The following is a 22,043-nucleotide window of genomic DNA, read 5'->3' as shown; positions in this document are numbered from 1 at the left end:
AAAGGTACACTATTTGAGAAACCCCTATGATAAAATGATTAAACATAAAATAGTTACTAACTCTGAAAAAATCTGCCTGAATCATGTACTAAAAATCACCATCATCCAGTTTTTTCACACTTTTCCGCCATTTTTTCTTAAATAAAAACATTATTTCCAACCATTTAAGAAAAAATGGCGGAAAAGTGTGAAAAAACTGGATGATGATCCTACAGATCTAAGAAAAATAAATAAAAAAGTCCAGCTTATATTTTGGCTAGTTTATTAAAAAATACATGCATTGTAGCCAAATGGCAACAATATGCATTTAAGGGTTAAGAGCCAGGCTCTTGTCAGTGGAGTAAGCGCCATTCCGTTCTTTTCTATGCCGCTTTTTTGAGGTCCTGATACGTCACTACGTTGGTCTTCTCTTTAAGTTGGTCTAAAAACGCACGCCTCGGTCTTCCCCTGCCTCCCCCTCTCTCCCTCTCTCTTTCTCTTTTCTATTCGCCCTTCGATTATTGATTTTATGTAAGTATCGTGCCGTACTGATACAGGATAAGGTACAGCGGGTCAAATCTCGACTGGGGGGCAAATGTAACTGTTCCATTTCTTAGGGTTCCGTACAATCAACTAGGAACCCTTATATGTAGATTCGCCATGTCTGTCTGTCCGTCCGTCCGCGGATAATCTCAGTGAGTAGCATTAGAAAGCTGAAATTTGGTACCAATATATATATCAATCACGCCGACAAAGTGGTAAAATGAAAAGTGAAGAAAAATGTTTTGTTAGGGTACCCCCCCCCCCTACATGTAAAGTGGGGACTGATTTTTTTTCATTCCAAACCCAACGTGTGATATATTGTTGGATAGGTATTTAAAAATGAATAAGGGTTTACTAAAATCGGTTTTTGATAATATTAATATTTTCAGAAATAATCGCTCCTAACGGAAAAACAAATGTGCGCCCCCCCCCCCTAACTTTTGAACCACATGTTTAGAAATATGAAAAAAAATCACAAAAGTAGAACTTTATAAAGACTTTCTAGGAAAATTGTTTTGAACTTGATAGGTTCAGTTTTTGAGAAAAATACGGAAAACTACGGAACCCTGCACTTTTAAATAGGTTTATTTATTACTAGCTTTTGCCCGCGGCTTCGCTCGCGTTAGAAAGAGACAAAAAGTAGCCTATGTCACTCTCCATCCCTTCAACTATCTCCACTTAAAAAATCACGTCAATTCGTCGCTCCGTTTTGCCGTGAAAGACGGACAAACAAACAGATGCACACTTTCCTATTTATAATACTAGCTATTGCCCGCGGCTTCGCTCGCGTTAGAAAGAGACAAAAAGTAGCCTATGTCACTCTCCATCCCTTCAACTATCTCCACTTAAAAAATTACGTCAATTTGTCGCTCCGTTTTGACGTGAAAGACGGCCAAACAAACAGACACACACACTTTCCCATTTATAATATTAGTATGGATTATAAGTTGCATTATTAAATAGAGTGCCCACCGTGTACCGGTTATATCTATAATATGGTTGGCGTGTTCAGTGGATACATGTAGAACTCAACATCATGGAAGAAATATATCAGTTACAATTGCCCCCCAGTCGAGATTTGCCCCGCTGTACCTTATTGATTTCCTTAGTTTCGATTTTACAATAAAACAGCGATAATTTTTTATTATTACCTACGTTTAATTGATGTAGGTCAGATAGAAAATCAGCTGATCCATCTAGTATTTAATAGAGTATGACTCTATACTTAATAAGATGGAGCGCCTGCAGAATGTCTGCATAAGATATATATTTGGTTTGCGGAAATTTGATCATATTTCGTCATTCCGTGAGCAGCTCGAGTGGCTACGGAAACGTACGAACGTGTCATGCTATTTCAGTCAGTGTCAATACAAGATGTACTGACTAGGGATTGCAGTACCGGTACTGTTTTAAAGAACCGGGATCTTACACACATTGACTGAGTCCCACAGTAAGCTCAAGAAGGCTTGTGTTGCAGGTACTCAGACAACGATATATATAATATACAAATACTTATATACATAGAAAACATCCATAACTGAGGAACAAATATCTTTGCTCATCACACAAAATAAATGCCCTTACCGGGATTCGAACCCAGGACCGCAGCTAAGCAGGCAGGGTCACTACCGACTGAGCCAGATCGCCCGTCAAAGCTTGTAAAACATGTTTATGTAAACCAATATTTTATTTCCAGGTCGGCTTCAAAGGCTACGGCCTGAGCCCGGCCCAGCTCGACACGTCAGCAAGCTTCACGTACTCCGACGGCGCGACGTATACGATCCGACACGGATCCGTGATAATAGCGGCCATTACGTCATGCACCAATACTTCTAACCCTAGCGTTATGCTGGGCGCAGGTACGGACACACATACATTTATAGATAGTTCGGTGAAATCACGGAGACAACACGGATCCGTGTCACAGCCGACACTTCCTGAATCAATATTTAGGAGTAGTGGTCAACTGGCAGTAGGTACACATAGACGTACATACAGCACGGTGGAGACACGGACACGATCCGACACGGATCCGTGATCATAGCGGCCATTACTTCATGCACCAATACTTCTAACCCTAGCGTTATGCTGGGCGCAGGTACGGATACACATACATTTATAGATAGTTCGGCTAAAACACGGATCCAACACGGATCCGTGTCACAGCCTCTTCCTGAATCAATATTTAGGAGTAGTCGTCTACTGGCAGTAGGTACACATAGACATACATACAGCACGATGGAGAAACGGACACGATCCGACACGGATCCGTGATCATAGCGGCCATAACATCTTGCACCAATACTTCTAACCCGAACGTTAAGCTAGGAACGCGGATTTCCGCCGTCGCGCGACCGCGGACGCGGATCTAGACAATGAATATACACTTAACCGTGCAAACTATCGGTCGTCGGTCGTGGACGTGGCCTTGAGCGCACGGACGTCCGATCGAAATCTGGCTCGCTCGATGTTTTGGTCAGCCGAAGCCACGTCCCGAAGACAGTGCACACTGATCGGTCGCGGACGTCCGCGTAGTATGTTCCTAGCTTTATACTGGGCGCAGGTACATACATACAGCTTCACGGTGAAAACACTGAATCAGCACGGATCCGTACCGCAGTCGACGCTTGATCGATTTAGATTTTTTTTATTTTTATTATTATAAACTGGCCACTCTGGCCAGTGATTGACCTTAGTCGCACCTGAGCATTTCTTTTTTTTTTTTGCCACTTTTATGAAGTGTGATATTTTTGAAAAAAATATGCTATTTCTACTCAGAATTACTAACTTTTTTAATCCTAGTAGTTAAAAAATTTGTCCCATACGTTTTTTCTTATTTTGTTACCATTTCCCGTACATGTAGTATGGGGTAACAAAAGAGGAAAGTAACAAAAATGTATGGAAGTTCTGGTAAACTTAAAATTCCCTTTTTTATTGGCAAAAAAAAAAGAAATGCTCACCTGATGGAAAGTGACGACAAGGTCGAGGTTGTAGCTCACTGGTCCAGTAATAGCCTATTCACTCACTGTATATACAGTATAGTATAGTGTAGTAGTCACAGTATAGTCTATTCACTATTATTTTCAGTTCTTTGTTTGAAAGCTGATTAAGTCGGAAGTGTTCTTAGCCATGTTTGATGGAAATTCGTCCACTTTGTCGGTTTTTTTTTTCAAAATTTAGTATTTTGGTCACAGAACTATATTTAGATAGAAGAAACAAGTTCATCTATTTGTATAGGGGCCGAGCGTGTCAAATTTTGTACTGAAGTTGTTTCTTGCCTGTAATTTTAAATATGTCTCAGGCTCTTGATTGTTCATAATTTTTGTGTTGTTGCAATTGAATATCACGTAACGAGGCATTTTTAGGGTTCCGTAGTCAACTAGGAACCCTTATAGTTTCGCCATGTCTGTCTGTCCGTCCGTCCGTCCGTCCGTCCGTCCGTCCGTCCGCGGATAATCTCAGTAACCGTTAGCACTAGAAAGTTGAAATTTGGTACCAATATGTATATGAATCACGCCGACAAAGTGCAAAAATAAAAAATGGAAAAAAATGTTTTATTAGGGTACCCCCCCTACATGTAAAGTGGGAGCTGAATTTTTTTTTCATTCCAACCCTAACGTGTGATATATTGTTGGATAGGTATTTAGAAATGAATAAGGGTTTGCTAAGATCGTTTTTTGATAATATTTATATTTTCGGAAATAATCGCTCCTAAAAGAAAAAGAAGGGCGTCCCCCCCCCTCTAACTTTTGAACCGTATGTTTAAAAAATATGAAAAAAATCACAAAAGTAGAACTTTATAAAGACTTTCTAGGAAAATTGTTTTGAACTTGATAGGTTCAGTAGTTTTTGAGAAAAATACGGAAAACTACGGAACCCTACACTGAGCGTGGCCCGACACGCTCTTGGCCGGTTTTATTTATGTTTTGATTGACTTCAACTTACAAAAATTGACGCCCGAAAGCTGCAAGCTGCGATTAAAGACGGACAACTCAGTGGATTTCACTGAGTTCATTTGACACGCTAAGTAGATACGTTTGCTTGATCTATGGTATATATGACATCTGTGATTTTGGTTATTTTATCTGGTTGTGAATGTGTCAATGGTACTTTATTCCCTCACGTTTTCAGCTAGCTCGCTGTAACTTTACTTCTGGTTGCAGGTATGCTCGCCAAGAAAGCGGTGGAGAACGGTCTAAGCGTGCTGCCTTATATTAAGACCTCCCTGTCCCCTGGTTCCGGAGTAGTCACTTACTATCTCAGGGTAAGTTTCAACTATAGAGGAATAGGTAAAGGAAGAGTTGTAACTCCTAACTCTTTCAAGAGACTACTTAAACTCCATTTTTTATCTCTTCCGTAATATTTTTGTCTGACTACTCCTTCTAAATAACCTGGTACTGTTATATGTGTATTTATTTATATATATTTTATTTATATATTTATGCATTTAGTTATTTATCTTTATATATGTATGTTTATGTATAATATTTTTTTTTTGCCTATATTGTGCGATAAGTTTATTTCTTCGAATTTGCTGACACCTACTGACATTATGTAAATTTATCAATTTCCGCTACCTTAAGGTTGTCTGGAAGAAATCGCTCTTTAGCGATAAGACCGCCTGTTGTTTACCTTTGTTCGTGTTTCTTCCTTGTTTTGTATTGTTGTATTTTATCAAGGTGTGCAATAAAGAGTATTGTATTGTATTGTATTGTATTGTAACTCCCTACATCAGTAAATGCAAGTTATTTGTAGTGACATCTAGCGACAATCACGCGTCAAATAACGTAAATGATCAGTACCACGACTCGGTACTAGGTGTCAACAGTGTCTCGTTTGCCAAAAATTTAATATTAGAATAGTTGACAACTTATATTACAAGCAGAAGGAATTGAAAACAGAATACTGATTAATACTATTGTAATATTAGCTAAAAATTGGTGAGCATTAGACTCTTCGTTCGTCCAGACATCTATTGACAAGTAGCAGTATTAATAATTTCACTGATGTCACTACAAATAACCCGCATTTACTGATGTAGGAGTTACAACTCTTACGGTAGATGTCGCTATGTGTCCCATTGACCTAAGTGGTGGAAAATTTCGCTGGCTTGGTTGAAGTCTTGGTGGCTCAGTTGGCAGAGCGCTGGAGTACCGATCCGGAGGCCGTGAGTTCAAGTCTCAGCCAAGACAGACATTTTAAAAATATTTTTTATTTCAGGAATCCGGAGTAGTCCCGTACCTGGAGAAGTTAGGTTTCGATATCGTCGGCTATGGATGTATGACCTGTATTGGAAACTCGGGACCTATTGATGACAACATCGCCAACACGATTGAGAAGGTACGCACTGGGGCGTTTTCAGAATTTGGGACCCGCCAATTAGCGAAAGTTGTTAACAAAAATTATCTCACTGTCAGTTTTGTGACGATAATTAAGCATGAAATTTCAATAAAAACATTGTTTTTGTGTTAATTACGTAAACTTTAAGCGATAATCTACATTCAGAATGTGAAATAAGTAAATTTTTAGACAAATTTTATGCTTAATTCTCGTCATAAAACTGACAACGAGTTGATTTTTGTTAACAACTTTTGCTAATTTGGGGGGGGGGGGGAGGGGAGGGGGGGGGCATTGATAAAATGTCAGGCTTTTTCCAAAAAGTCTCTGATAAACTAAACTGTGGAATAAGCAGGAGACTGCAGCATTTTAAAACCATACAAGTGCGAAAGATTTAGATTTATTTATTTCATAATATAAAATTACATTATAAATTATTCTACCTTAATCTATACGAATTTATATTATTATCGTCAAGTATGATTATTTATTAGTATACTATAAATGTCAAACATTACAATATAATACTAATTTAAAAGTAATAAATTATAAATAAACACAATGTCAATTTTTACATAAAAAGAAAAGAAGGTACCTCATAATGAACGTTTTTTTTTAATACTACGTCGGTGGCAAACAAGCATATGGTCCGCCTGATGGAAAGCAGTCAACGTAACCTACAGACGCCTGCAACTGAAGGAGTGTCACATGCGCGTTGCCAACCCATTAGAAACTTGTACACTCCCTTTTGCTGTGTTAAGTGATGATGATGATGTGTTCCTGTTATCCCTCACTAGGGACATAGGGCTCTTAGAAGAATCTTCCACTTTTCACGATCCTGGGCGACTGCTTCCAAATCCTTAAGCTGTGTTAAGTACACAGCAAAAAGGAGTGTACAAGTTTTAGGAGGGTTCGGGTTGCCACTCAAAGAAAAGAAGGAAGTTCGAAACGACTGGCGATAAATTAAAAACTTGTGATTTGGGACCTCGTACTTGTGTATAACTATACCTTACTTACCATATCATACACCTTTCTTTCTAACAGAATGAGCTGGTGTGCTGTGGAGTCCTCTCCGGTAACCGCAACTTCGAAGGCCGCATCCACCCCAACACGAGGGCCAACTATCTCGCCTCTCCCTATTAGTCATCGCCTACGCGTTGGCAGGCACTGTGGATATTGACTTTGAAACTCAACCGCTAGGTAAGTCACTTTAAGAGGATAATATACTAATATTTTACCCCATATCAGTATGCCATAAGAGTAAATACTATGGACGCAACCGAAGTATCAACTATCTCGCCTCTCCCCTATTAGTCATTGCTTATGCTCGGGCCGGTACTGTAGTAACACCACCACTGGGTAAGTAACTTCAAGCTTAGAAACTGTGGTATTTTACCCCAGATCAGTATGCCATAACAGTTAATACTATGGACGTAACCGAAGTAAACTTATTTAACAAGACATTTTCATACAATAACGAGTGCCAACTGTCTCGCCTATCCCCTATTAGTCATTGCTTACGCTCTGGCCGGCACTGTGGATATCGACTTACAAACAGCCGCTGGGTAAGTAACTTCAAGAAGCTAAGAAACTGTGGTGTTTTACCCCAGATTAGTATGCCACAAGAGCGAAGTAATTTTCAACGGCGTGTTCACCCGAATACGAGGGCGAAGTATCTCGCCTCTCCCCTATTACTCATCGCCTACACGTTGGCAGACGCTGTGGATATCGACTTTGAAACTCAACTATAGTATGGGTATACACCGTTTTGTGGTTTTCCGTCTATAAAGAAAGGTTCTTTAAGTCAATTAATTTTCAGAGATTTCGAACACATAGGCTACTAGACTCTTATCGAATTTGGCACAAGAAATGATTGTTTCCTGTAGTATTTGACATAAGAAACCAATTTTTATAGATTTTGGGTATTAAAAGTGTATGGTGGCTACGTATTTTGGATTTAAAATGTGTGTAATACTTATTTTAACTTTAGCCACCGAAAACTCTGTCAGACGTCTAAGTGACGTCATAGAACCTAACTTAACTTAAGGTGGCTCGCTTTCCATACAAAAAACATCTACCATTTATTTAGTCACCGCACACTACAACTAAATAAAAATATGCGCATACATCTACTATACATTATCCATCGTCGCAGTATTGAACGAAATACATTGTTTCATACAGAAATCATGGACAAATCCATGTGAATTTTTTATTAATTTTACGAAAATGTGCGTGCCAAATTTTGTGTACAGACACAGAGCCGTCATATTTCGCGCATTTTTAGTTGACATTGTCATCAGTGACACTTGGCTCTTGACAAGTAATTATTTAAAGATATTGGTTTACTTAACTCATGCAGACTCAGAAATAATGACGCATTTTGTCAATAAATAAATAATAAATAAATATTATAGGACATTCTTACACAGATTGACTGAGGCCCACGGGTAGCTCAAGAAGGCTTGTGTTGTGGGTACTCAGACAACGATATATATAATATATAAATACTTATATACATAGAAAACATCCATGACTCAGGAACAGTTATCTGTGCTCATCACACTAATAAATGCCCTTATCGGGATTCGAACCCGGGACCGCGGCGCAGCAGGCAGGGTCACTACCGACTGCGCCAGACCAGTCGTCAATAAAGATACATATCGTGTATTTCGACACTGCTAGTGTAAATCGAAATGGCGTCTCGGTCAAACGCATTGACTATGAAGCAGAAGATCTCGAGTTCCATTCCGGAGTCTTTTTTAATCATTTGACCTTTTTTTGGATTTATTAAGTTTTTTTACTTATATTTTTTAATAGAATAAATATTCTATTAAAAAAGACTCTTACTATATTTCTTTCCTATTTTGTATTTTCATACAAAAATACAATACAATCTTTATTGTGCCTTTGTTGATAAAATAAAATATTACACGTCAGGTCAGGTACATAGGTCATAGTGTGGGCATAGTATTAGTAATGTGCTGACTTCCTTACATTTACTGAGCTAGTTGACCTATGTTATTGTTGTGTGAATGTTTTTCTTCAACAACTAAATAGTTATATATATGAATATGTATGTAGGTATGTGGGTAGCTTTTGCACATTGTAATTTTTCCTCAGTCACCCGTTGAGCTCAGAGACCACGAACGCTGTAGTGTTCGAAACGTCGGGATGAATTGTAAATTCATTATACACGATTTAATCCGTTTTCATAGTTTTTATTTCATGAGTAACTATCGCGGTAACTGAAGACAATATTAACTAAATGGTTACAAATAATAATTATCATTAATATAATCTGGTCCAGGCGGGCAATTATGGTCGCGCGATAAATGATAAAACATCTGGCCGTCCCTATAATCGCACTTACTAATAGTGCGACAGGGACGGCCATGCTACCCGTGCTGTACTAGCTTTTGCCCGCGGCTTCGCTTGCGTTAGAAAGAGACAAAAGTAGCATATGTCACTCTCCATCCCTTCAACTATCTCCACTTAAAAAACATGTCAATCCATCGCTTCGTTTGGCCGTGAAAGACGGACAAACAAACAGACACACACCCATTCTTATTTGTAATTTTAGTATGGATTTGACATTATTATTTATATTTAAATAATTATATACGTATAGCCTAATTTCGTCGGTAACAGCGTGTTATGTAATGGCGTAGTTGGTGAACAGTCGCCTGTCACGCCGTGAAACTGCGTTCGAATCCCGGGATTCTATAAACTTTTTGTATTTTTTTTGGATATAAATTTCGTATTTTTTATTGACCGAGCAAGAATGGAGAGCCGATCAATTTTATCTTAGAGAACATATTGATTTTTTTATTGTCATTTTGATTTTCTAATTATTAAGTAGAGATATAAAACACAACTTTTAATACCCTCGCTAAATATAATATATTCTCGAAATTACTCCTCCAAAAAATCATTCGAATCGTACTTTAGAAACTAAAATTTATCTATACTTTTTGGATTTTTTTAAAATATCAGATTAGGATAATTATGTTAGAAATTCTGAGTTCGACGAACCCAAAAATTATTACTATGTAAGAGAATAGGTTTTTAATCTTTTTTGTGGAAAACGCTCAGTAACTACTCTACGAGTACATATACATTTATGTATAATAATAAAACAAAAAATAGTGTCTCATAGTGTTGTGTTCCTGCCGGTGAGTAAGGCTGCCAGAGCTCAACGAGGGTGCGGGGTGCTGACGACGGGAGGACTTACGGAACTAATTTGTTCCGTCTATTGTCCTTTGAGTCGTCGGCAACCCAAACCCTCCTTTGAACTTGAACACTCCTTTTTGCTGTGCACACACAGCAAAGGGGAGTGTACAAGTTTCTAATGGGGCGGCAACGCGCATGCGACACTCTTTGAGTTGCAGGCGTCCATAGGTTACGGTGACCGCTTTCCATCAGGCGGACCGTATGCTTGTTTGCCACCGACGTAGTATTAAAAAAAAAGAGAAAAAGTCCTGGATTCGAACCCAGTACTTCCATGCAAATCATGCGATAACACGTATTTACCGCAAGGCTATTTAAACAAGCTGTCGCCGCGTGAAATTATCGACTAGAAGGAATACAAAAACACTGTTTGTATGTGTGAGTGGTACTTAAAAATAGTGTAAATTGTAAATTTATCTACATTAAGGGGATTAACGTTACAATTTGAGAAGTTGAATGTATGTTGTAATACGTCAATTTTAATATTAAATGTTCGCGAAGCATAATTGAAAGTATATAAATGCCTGTACGACTCCACAAAAAAACTAAGACCGGTAATTTGCAAATTAACGCCATCTAACGCAGCCTGAGCTTCGGGTAACCTAGGCGAGCCACCTTAATGCCGAGTCAGTCACTGACATGATGAACTTTATGCCTCATAACTTAAACGTCAGAAAATTTTGTGCTCAATTCGATTTACGTCATGCGCAGACAATCTACAGAGTGGGGCCTGTAACAAAGGCGAATAATTGAACTCTAGGCTATTCTCCTTATACTGATCAACATTTGTTCGGCGACTTTTAAAAATAACTTGTATTTTGATTTTTATCACCCTTGAAAGTTTTTTCTAAGAGGTAACGTATTGCGAATTCTGTTAAGTCTAAAGTGTGACAGACAACGTCAATGACAACAATAATGGCGTACATTGAAGCCAATATTTATTTTGTATGAAAAATAAAAAATATAAGGATTCATAATTTTTAAGAGTCGCTGAACAAATGTTGATTTGTATAAGGAGAATAGCCTACAGTTCAATTCTTCGCCTTTGTTACAGGCCTCACTCTGTATAGATTAACATCGCTAATGATGTTTTTGCCTAATTAAGTTAACGTAAACTTTATAAATGTTTTTTTGTGGTTTTTAAGTCGTAATAAAATATGGTAGTATTTTTTTCGGTTATTGGACAGTAATAATAGTTATTTGTTTTACAAGGGGGCAAAGTAGTTGTTTAACCGCACGTGCCAATATTGATACCCGAGCAAGCGAAAGATTCCAAAATTGAACCGCGAGCGTAGCGAGTGGTTCAAAAAGTGGAATCTTGAGCGTTGCGAGGGTATCAAGGCACGAAGGTTAAACAAACTTTGCCACCGAGTGAAACACAAAATTTTTCACCACACCAACACGAACAAAATACTGACTATAAAACATCAAAATAAATGAAATCCATCAATTTATTCAATATTTATGATTCAAAATCATCATTTATAGGTAAAATCTAGCAGCCAGATTAAGACATCGAGTTAAAATTCGTATGAAATTACTTTGCCCCCTTGATTTTGCTATCTGTTTTCGAATAGCAAAGAAAGCCTTTACCAGTTGGTGCGGTGAAAATAAAATTAAAATAGACTTTAAAAAAGGGTCAAGTAGCCTCTTAGTGTGAGGCCTTACGGCCCAGCCACGACATTGGTCTAAGCGCGGCAGCGGCGAGCGGCAGCCATACGTGTGAATGAAAAGTCCCATCACTGTGTCTCGCTTCAATATATGGCCGCCGCTCGCCGCTGTCGCGCTTAGACCAATGTCGTGGCTGGGCCGTTAGTGCACGCTCATATTAAGCGTGCATCGGGGCTGGTGCGGTGTGCATGTCAAACAATTGAAGCTCACACAAGTGTCCGTCGACGCTGCATAGATTGTATGCACGCTCGCCCGTCACGCCGCACGCTTCGAACGCTCCACACCAAGCGTCTACTCAAAACTTAGTTTATAAACTTTACACCGGTCTGGCTCAGTCGTTAGTGACCCTGCCTGCTGAGCCGCGGTCCTGGGTTCGAATCCCGGTAAGGGCATTTATTTGTGTGATGAGCACAGATATTTGTTCCCGAGTCATGGATGTTTTCTATGTATATAAGTATGTATTTATCTATTTAAGTATGTATAGTATATCGTCGCTTAGCACCCATAGTACAAGCTTTACTTAGTTTGGGGCTAAGTTGATCTGTGTAAGGTGTCCCAATATTTATTTATTTATTTATAAGTTACTTCTGTTAAGTTTTCAAATTGTTTAAATTTCAATGTTTCATCCATAGTAAATTGTGCAACAAGGGGAGGAAGTTGAACATTACCAACGAGAGTAAGTTAAATCGCGACGGCTTGCCGGAGCGATTTAAAGACTTGAGTTAGTAATATTCATACTCCCCGAGTTACACACAATGTTTTCCATCACACTCGCAATGTAAAAAATATGTAAATAGATGTAAAAAAAAGTTAAGTACGGTACAAGTAATTTCATTATTCCCTTGGGAGAACGATTTTTCTATAACTCACGCTCCGCCTGCGTGGAATAGCACATTTAAAGTGCGAGTGTGATGAAAAATTATTATTGTTTACATTAAGTACTTACCTACTAGTTTTAAGGAAGAGCGGTACCCCTTACCACAGGTATTTGTTTACTTAATAACCTAACCACAAAATTAAAATTTTGAAAAAACTCCCGACCACGACATAGTAGACCGATTTTCATGAAACATGGCTAAGAACACTCCCGACTTACTCAGCTTTCAGACAAAAAAAACTAAATCCAAATCGATTCATCCGTTCGGGAGCTACGATGCCACAGACAGACACACAGACAGACAGACAAACAGACATACAGACACACACACAGACAGACACGTCAAACTTATAACACCCCGTCATTTTTGCGTCGGTGGTTAAAAAGGGGTATCTACAACTAAAATTATGTAAGTAATTCTTAAAATGAATTAAGATTTTTTTAAATTAATTAATTTAAAACGTCTACTCACCGGGCCGGTTGCATTAAACGGTCTGTCATCATTAAAGCGTTCGTTAAATTGTATTGTATGGGAAGTTCCATATACCTCTGCTGCGTGACGATGATGTGTGTCAAAGGTGGTTGATGCAACTGGCCCTTATACTCACAATTTGTTCCCAGGCAAAGACCTATATAACTTCGTAAAGACCGATAAAATCTAAGAAAAAAACGTACCCCAAAACCATACAGAAAAAGGTACGGTGAGCTAGATGGCGATACACCCTTGGGGTACGTACGCACGGCTAGATGGCGCTAATATTAATATTTGACATTTTAAAACATATCAAGCTAAGAATATGGGCCAAATTGTCAAAACTAAGGTTCAAAAGTTTTAATCTTGTGTCGAGATATGGCAGTCTATGCACTGTGATTACACATTTTACTTTGACAGTCATTCTCTATAATACTCGATCCACTTTGTTCCCAGGTAATCGCGCGGACGGCAGCCCAGTGTTCCTCCGCGATATCTGGCCCACCAGAGCCGAGATTCAGGAGGTGGAGAACAAGCATGTCATCCCCAACATGTTCAAAGAGGTAACTAACCCCCCCTTAGTGTTTCTGCGAAGGAAAACATCGCGAGGAAACCGGACTAATTCCAATAAGGCCTACCCTTCGGGTTGGAAGGTCAGGTGGCAGTCGTTTTCGTAAAACTAGTGTCTACAAGTCTTGGGATTAGTTGCCAAAGCGGATCCCAGGCTCCCATGAGATGGGATGGTGATGGTGTTTCATCGACAACATTTCGTAGGTTTTTTCATCACATTTGCTCATTAAGTGTGCGATCGGAGTTCTAGAAAAACGATCTCGAAGAGAAATTTCTTGTACGAAAATAAGCTTTTTTTTATCTTTTGACACATTTTTTTTATTGCAAGTGTGATAAAAATCACTCTGTGTAACTTGGGGTGTAAACATATTGCAAGCTTGAGTCATTAAATCGCTCTGGCAAGCCTTCGCGATTTGACAACACTCGTATGCAATATATAACTTACGCCCCATGTTGCATAATGTACCATTATTGACGCGGACGGCAGTCCAGTGTTCCTCCGCGATATCTGGCCCACCAGGGCCGAGATTCAGGAGGTGGAGAACAAACATGTCATCCCCAACATGTTAAAAATGTAATAAATGTTAAAAAGCAGAGGTAATAAATGTTAGCGACTACTTTTAAAGTAAGGCCTATTTTACAATAGTGGCAATGAGGAGGCACACTGACATTATTCGACGACCGCTCTGGCTCAGTTGGTAGTGACCCTGCCTGCTGAGCCGCGGTCCAGGGTTCGAATCCCAAATACAATAGTTTTTCTACGACCATGCACTTACTTTTTAATCGTTTTCAAGAATAACTTTCGTGAAATTCGCACGGTTTCCTATATTTTGACTTGTCTGCCTCCCCTCTGCTCCTGCACTCACCCTGTCGCTCACACTCCCCCGCGCCGCCGCCCGCCCCCGGCCGGCGCCCCGCGCACCTTTATCCATTAAAGGCTTCCTAACAATACTTTAAGAGCTATAATACTTTAAGAGCTTTAAGTCTATTAAAACTGGAGAATTTCCTAGTATGTGGAAGGAAGCTCGAATCAAACCAATACCTAAGAATAATAACCCGGCTGACTGCAAGGATCTCAGACCAATCAGCATTTTACCATTTCTCTCCAAAGTCATTGAAAAAATTGTTTGTCAGCAAGTAACGGAGTTTTTAAATGCTAATGGGATTTTGCCAGAAAAACAATCGGGGTTTAGAGCAGGGCGTAGCACAGCGACTGCACTCCTAGATGTCGTCGACGACTTTCTGACAGAGGCAGATCTTGGAAACGGAACTTTATTGGCGTTACTGGACTTTTCACGCGCGTTTGACACAGTTAATCACAATCTACTAATATCCAAGCTTGCCTACTATGGGTTTGACTCTGTTGCGTTGAAATGGTTCTCTAATTATTTGAAAGACCGTACTCAAAGAGTAGAACTCTGCAATGAAAGTGGTATTAATAGTTGTTCTGCCGCCTCGCTTGTTCCGCGCGGAGTTCCGCAAGGTTCGATATTGGGGCCAATATTGTTCATTTTGTATAGCGCGGATATAGATAGCTGTATAAAGAAATGTAACTACCATATCTATGCGGACGACCTCCAACTCTATTTGCCATGTCGCCCTAGTGAAACCCTCTCCGCGGTAGACGAATTTAACCGGGATCTGAGCCATATAGCTGATTGGTGCTCACGACATAACCTAGTCTTAAATCCAAATAAATCAAAGTTTATGGTTATAGGCACAAAGAAACAAATACAACAAATCAATAAGTTTGTGCCACAATTGAAAATAGGAGATAGTATCATTGAACAAGTCATAGAAGCCAAGAATCTAGGAGTGATCATGGATCAAAACTTAAGATTTCATAATCATGTTTGCGATGTTGCTAGGAATTGTTTCTATAGGCTTAAGGTTCTTTATCAAGTTAGAAATTATTTATCCATATACCTTAGAATCTCACTATGTGAATCACTTACATTATCTAAACTTAATTATGCTGACACGGTTATAGAGAGTTCAAAATGCCTGTGCTCGTTTTTGTTTCATAATCCCACCAAGAACTCACGTAACCCCGTATCTTAACAGAAGTGATCTGATGAACATGGAATCCAGGCGCTTTCTCCATTTTGCTTGCCTACTATTTGGTGTTGTAAAGTATCAAGCACCTCGATACCTGTATGACAAACTTCGATTCTTTCAGCGCCAAAGGCTTTCTACGCTTCTCATATGTCCTAAACACAAAACAGCAGCATTTCGGGGCAGTTTTAAGTACACTGCCACGAAATGCTGGAACAACCTACCACCACCTTTTAGGCAACTTGCTTCTTTACTGTCTTTTAAAGTAAAACTAAAACGTTATCTTCTTTCTAAGCAAAAATCAATGTCAGGGTGATTGAAGTTTTGTAATTTTTATAGCCTTCATCTGCATAGTTTCCAAATTGTTATTTAACTTGATTGTAGTACAAAATTCTTAAAATAAATATAAAACAAGAATAGCCACTTAACTTGTCCTTTCTCTTAATAGACTAATCGTCATAATTAATTGTTAGCGTCAAAAATTTTGTGAAGTACATATATGTATAAAATATAGGTATATAACCCTATATGTAGTAATTATAAATAGCTACGTGCAACTACGCTCCCTACAGGTGTTCACGGAAGACCAGCGTCGGGTACTACTCCAGTAGGACCGGGCATTATGCTGAGTGTTCACCTTTTTCAGTGTAATTACCTACAGTGTACATGTTATAGTTATAAATCTTCTTTTTTTTTCATCTCATTGTGTATGCATTGTATAACTGTGTTTTTATACTGAAATAAATTATATTCTATTCTATTCTATTCTAATGTATGCGTGGGTGCGCGGGGCGCCGGCCCCGGCTGGCATCTGACATGTAGGGTTTTAAAGATCTAGGCACGACACTGTAAATGACGAATAACACGATAGTAGAAAAACTATATTATCTTAAGCGATTGAGCATTTGGCTACGCACCCAAATAACATTTATTGTATTTCCTCCAGGTGTATGAGAAGATCGAACTGGGCTCGCCTTCCTGGCAAGCATTGGACGTGCCCAAAGGCAAGCTGTACGGCTGGGACCCCAACTCTACCTACATCAAGAGACCGCCTTTCTTCGACGGCATGACCAAGGTAACGAATCTTTCTTCAGTTGTCGATGTCAATAGGAATGACGACTACCTAAAAACCGGCCAAGAGCGTGTCGGGCCACGCTCAGTGTAGGGTTCCGTAGTTTTTCGCATTTTTCTCAAAAACTACTGAACCTATCAAGTTCAAAATAATTTTCCTAGAAAATATTTATAAAGTTCTACTTTTAGTAGAGCGGCGAGAGGGTCTCGGAAAAAGTTGATGTGACTGGAGAGTATACTGCTGACAAGTGGTATCGTTGTGATCGGTAGACTTTACTGAGTACGAAATAATGACTTGTCACATTCTCAGACTGTGGGGGGGTTAACTATGACGTCACAAAGATCGCGGTCCCGGGTTTCAATTTTTTGCCAATTTGTCTAGAACCCCTTATCCAATTTTGAAAAATGAGGTGTCGATTGAAAGCGTATTACATGCTGATTAACATTTCTTATAAGTGAAAAGTATAGGTTTGTTAGTTATTTTTTAATTAACAATAATGCAAAAAATACTTTTTTTTACTCTCTTTTTTAATTTTTGTGACTCAAAAAAGCAGTGAAAACGGCCACTTAGCTAAAAAATATGTTATATAAATCATTTAACTACATTATTAACCTTTCGTATGCGTCTGTCAAAAAATTGTCATTAATATATTAGTCATAATAACTACATGTTAAAGTTGAAACAATATGGAGCAGATCTGCTCCTAAGCATACGAGAGGTTAAGCTATCTGTTGATTTTTAAATTTCTACGATCGGATAATAAATAAGCAAACTACAAGCACATACCTGTAGGCGGGGAGTACCGCTTGACGCGCGTTCCCATACATTCGGCGTCTACCAAATTACACCTCGCGCAAAATTCGTTTCAAGCAGATATACCTCTAATCTTATTCATTGTAACCTATCAATATTGGTATCATTTGAAAGTACAATTAAAGTACCTTAAGAAACAATGTCAATCATTTTCTTAAAATCAATAATCGCCAGTCTGCGGTGGTTACAAAGGAAAAAAGTGGGTATGGAATTTGACTGGTTTCCTAGGTTTGATACCATAGACGAGTTTAAAATGGGAGGTAAAGGTGACATATGGGTTGTTCTCTGACATAAAAGCTACACAGAGGGTCAGGGGAGAAAAAACTAGGGTTTAAGTTTAGTTTTAAGTTATTTTTTCTTTTATTTGTTGATTTTATTGTTTAATTTTTTTTGTAATTTTATCAAGGATACACGTTGGTTTCTTTTGCTGAAAATTCACTTTTTTATGAAAAATGTGATGAATTTCATGGCATTTTCCGATAGAGAATAAAATTAACTTTCAAATAAGGCCACATATACATACTTTTACTCATATAATATTAAGGGTAATACCGTTTGAACTCAAACGACTTAGAGGTGCGGTTTTTTGATCCAGTAGGTATTAAAAAGTAATCTTAAAATCAAGACGATTAGACTTCGGTCGTTATACATATTAAATCACTAAAATGAAGTTACCTATAATGTTTTAGTAATTATAATCATTACTTTTAGCCACTTTTCTCAGAACATAATTATTCGACAGAAGTCAAGATAACATTAAGAGCATATTTATTATTAATAATGCGTTATAAATATGAAATAGTTGTTGGGGTACACTTGTTAAGTACATGCAGCTCCTGCAAATACACTCAGTGTCAAAAAAATCACACATCTCAATCGTTTGCGTTGAAGCAGTATTGACCCACATATTAGAGAGCAGGGCGCGCAGGGCACCTCGTAAGACTGTGTGGCACTGAAAAACCAGTGAAGTCAGGTCTATGGATTGCTACACTGCTGTCCCGCTTGCACTACTCCGCCGGGGCTATTACCCTTAATATTATATAAGTAAAAGTATGACTATGTGGCCTTATTTGAAAGTTAATTTTAGTCTCTATCGGAAAATGCCATGAAATTCATCGATTTACTCATAAAAAAGGGCATTTTCACAAAAAGAAACCAGCATGTATTCATGATAAAATTACAAAAAAATTAAACACAATAAAATCAACAAATAAAAGAAAAAATAACTTAAAACTAAACTTAAACCCTAGTTTTTCTTCCCCTGGCCCTCTGTGTAGCTTTCAGGACAGAGAACAACCCATATTTGTCACCTTTACCTCCCCTTTTAAACTCGTCTAGGGTATCAAACCCAGGGAACCAGTCAAATTGCATCCCCGCTTTTTTTCTTTGTAATCACCGTAGACTGGCGATTATTGATTTTAAGAAAATGGTTGATATTGTTTCTTAAAGAACTTTAATTGTTCTTTCAAATGATACCAATATTGATAGGTTACGATGAATAAGATTAGAGGTATATCTGCTTGAAACGAATTTTGCGCGAGGTGTAATTTGGTAGACGCCGAATGTATGGGAACGCGTGTCAAGCGGTACTCCCCGCCTACAGGTATGTGCTTGTAGTTTGCTTATTTATTATCCGATTGTAGAAATTTTAAAAGCAACAGATAGCTTAATAATGTAGTTAAATGATTTATATAACATATTTTTTAGCTAAGTGGCCGTTTTCATTGCCTTTTTGAGTCACAAAAATCAAAAAACAGAGTAAAAAAAAATTATTTTTTGCATTATTGTTAATTAAAAAAAAAACTAACAAAACTATACTTTTCACTTATAAGAAATCTTAATCAGCATGTTATACGCTTTCAATCGACACCTCATTTTTCAAAATTGGATAAGGGGTTCTAGACAAATTGGCAAAAAATTGAAACCCGGGACCGCGATCTTTGTGACGTCATAGTTAACCCCCCCACAGTCTGAGAATGTGACAAGTCATTATTTCGTACTCAGTAAAGTCTACCGATCACAACGATACCACTTGTCAGCAGTATACTCTCCAGTCACATCAACTTTAAAACTAGACGACTTTTTTCAATTCCGCCGCCTTACTATTTTGTGATTTTTTTCATATTTTTTAACCATATGGTTCAAAAGTTAGAGGGGGGGGGACGCACTTTTTTTTTCTTCAGGAGCGATTATTTCCGAAAATATTAATATTATCAAAAAACGATCGTAGTACGGACGGACGGACAGACAGACAGACATGGCGAAACTATAAGGGTTCCTAGTTGACTACGGAACCCTAAAAATGACATTCTGTTTAGTCCGTCAGTTAGATCGTTCAAAAATACTAAACACATATTTTTCGCTATTTCTAAATAATGAAAAAATACAAAGATCAAAGTTCCGGAGTGGGGGCTCGTGACGTCACTAAACTTCTAAGTAAAAATTGTACCTAGGCGTGACGTCACGCGAAACTTCAACGCACTGTACCGTCGTCATTTTTCGTTTACGAGAAAAAAGAAAAAGAACGTGTCTAAAATTCTTTGATAATCTAACTGACGGACTAATTAGTTTTTTTTTAGTCGTCTCGCCTATTTCAATGCTGGTAATATTTTCCTGCCTTTCTTTATATAGTTGCCTATATTTCAGTTTCTAGTTTAATAGTACCTAGTGTGACTACTAAAAATATAAATATAGATTCCCTTGGCGGAGGGGGCGTTGTCTCTTGTGGGATGCAACATGTGTAAGTACGTATGCTGCATCTCATTTGAGGCACACCCTTAAGTCAGCGGGAGCGGCGGCGGAGGCGGCTGCAAAACTAAAACATGCGAAGTACTCCACCTTGGAAGCGACGTACGATTTTGTACCGGTCGCTGTTGAGACTGCTGGACCCTGGGGTATTGAGGCGTTAGGGCTATTTAGGGAGTTGGGCAGACGTTTGCGGGACAAGGGTAGTGATCCCCGTTCTGGGTCTTGGCTGGTCCAACAAGTTTCCATCGCTATACAGCGTGGGAATGCGGCCAGTGTGATGGGAACTTTCGGGCCAGGCACGGTGCAGAGAGGGGATGGAAATAGTTTGTAGTTATTCAATTCAATTCAATTCAATTCAATGATTTATTCATAAAATGTACATTTTATACGTCAACAGGTATTATTTTACACTTCAAATAGGTACAAATATGTTATTCAATTAATATTGAATTATTAAGTTATGTTAGTTTTTGTGTGTTGACGAAGCGTGTTGCAGATATTGTGGTTTGTTTTATTGATAATATAGAATAAGAATCTGACGACGCTTGGGCGGATTACATCTGTGTTTTGACGAAGCGTGTGGCGGATCAAGTAAATAAATTACAATATATTAAGATTAAAAATATAAATTATTAGTACATTATGATACAAGTGCAAAAAAGACAAAGTTAGAAACAAGAGACCATAAATTAAAACACGACCGAAGGGAGTTGTATATAAACGTAAGTTTTACGTGATTAAGTCCCGTTTTAATTTAATAATATAGTAAAATCTGCCGCATGCATCCTGAAAGGTGGGCCAAAATGGTTACCGAGTTCCCACTCGACCCACGGACTACGATAGATGGTGTAGGTAGGGGTTCAGGCAGACCAAAAAGGAGATGGTGCGACGACCTGGAAAATTTTTATCCCAATTGGTGGGGAAATGCGAGTGATAGGGTCGAGTGGAGGAAGAGAGGGGAGGCCTTTGCCCAGCAGTGGGACACTAACGCAGGCTGGAAAAAAAAAAATATAGTAAAATTCAATATTGTTTACAGGAGCTCGGCACCATTCGCGACATTGAGAACGCTCGCTGCCTCCTCCTCCTGGGCGATTCTGTGACGACGGACCACATCTCCCCCGCCGGAGCTATTGCGCGGAACTCCCCTGCGGCCCGCTACCTCGCCGGCAGAGGGTATGTTCAGCATCTGGAAATATAGGGGAAAAATTAATTCATTTACACTTGATATATCTGGTAAAAAAAATCTCAATTTTTCCTAGGACGCGTTGAATGTAAAGTGATATTGTTCGACGATGGCCTAGCGCGTTACCCTGCCTAATAAGCTGCGGTCCATGGTTCGAATCCCAGTAAGGCCATTTATTTGTGCGATGAACACAGATATTTCTAATACTTATGTGTATTTTTTTTTTGGCCACCGAAAACGCTGTCAGCGATGTAGTGACGTCATCGAATTCGAACTTACTTCGTGTCAACAATCACTGACATAATGAACTTTATGCCTCATACTTAAAAGTCAGAAAATATTGTTTTCGAATATAATGACCTGATGCACAGATAATCTATAGATTAACATGACCACAGAACTTAATTTAGATAGAAGAAACAAATTCATATATTTGTATAGGGGCCGAGCGTGTCAAATTTTGTACTGAAGTTGATTCTTGTCCGTAATTTTA

The 22,043-nt window shown here is 38.6% G+C and overlaps 1 protein-coding gene and 1 non-coding gene across 2 annotated transcripts in view; both read left to right on the top strand.

The window, feature by feature from the left end:
• Positions 1-22,043, top strand: part of LOC125239249 (cytoplasmic aconitate hydratase-like) — a 72,038-nt gene that overhangs the window by 41,133 nt on the left and 8,862 nt on the right. Inside the window, 8 exon segments of the mRNA XM_048146781.1 lie at positions 2,219-2,381; positions 4,686-4,786; positions 5,743-5,862; positions 6,904-6,994; positions 6,997-7,059; positions 13,566-13,672; positions 16,681-16,809; positions 21,404-21,540. Coding sequence (XP_048002738.1) covers positions 2,219-2,381; positions 4,686-4,786; positions 5,743-5,862; positions 6,904-6,994; positions 6,997-7,059; positions 13,566-13,672; positions 16,681-16,809; positions 21,404-21,540 — 911 coding nt within the window.
• Positions 5,642-5,714, top strand: Trnag-acc. Its single transcript has one exon. It is a non-coding gene; the product is annotated as a tRNA-Gly (tRNA).

Source organism: Leguminivora glycinivorella, chromosome 25 (genome assembly GCF_023078275.1).
Source record: "Leguminivora glycinivorella isolate SPB_JAAS2020 chromosome 25, LegGlyc_1.1, whole genome shotgun sequence".
Lineage (NCBI taxonomy): Eukaryota > Metazoa > Arthropoda > Insecta > Lepidoptera > Tortricidae > Leguminivora > Leguminivora glycinivorella.
Note: the sequence above shows the minus strand (reverse complement) of the source record. Positions and strands in the feature narration are given on the sequence as shown.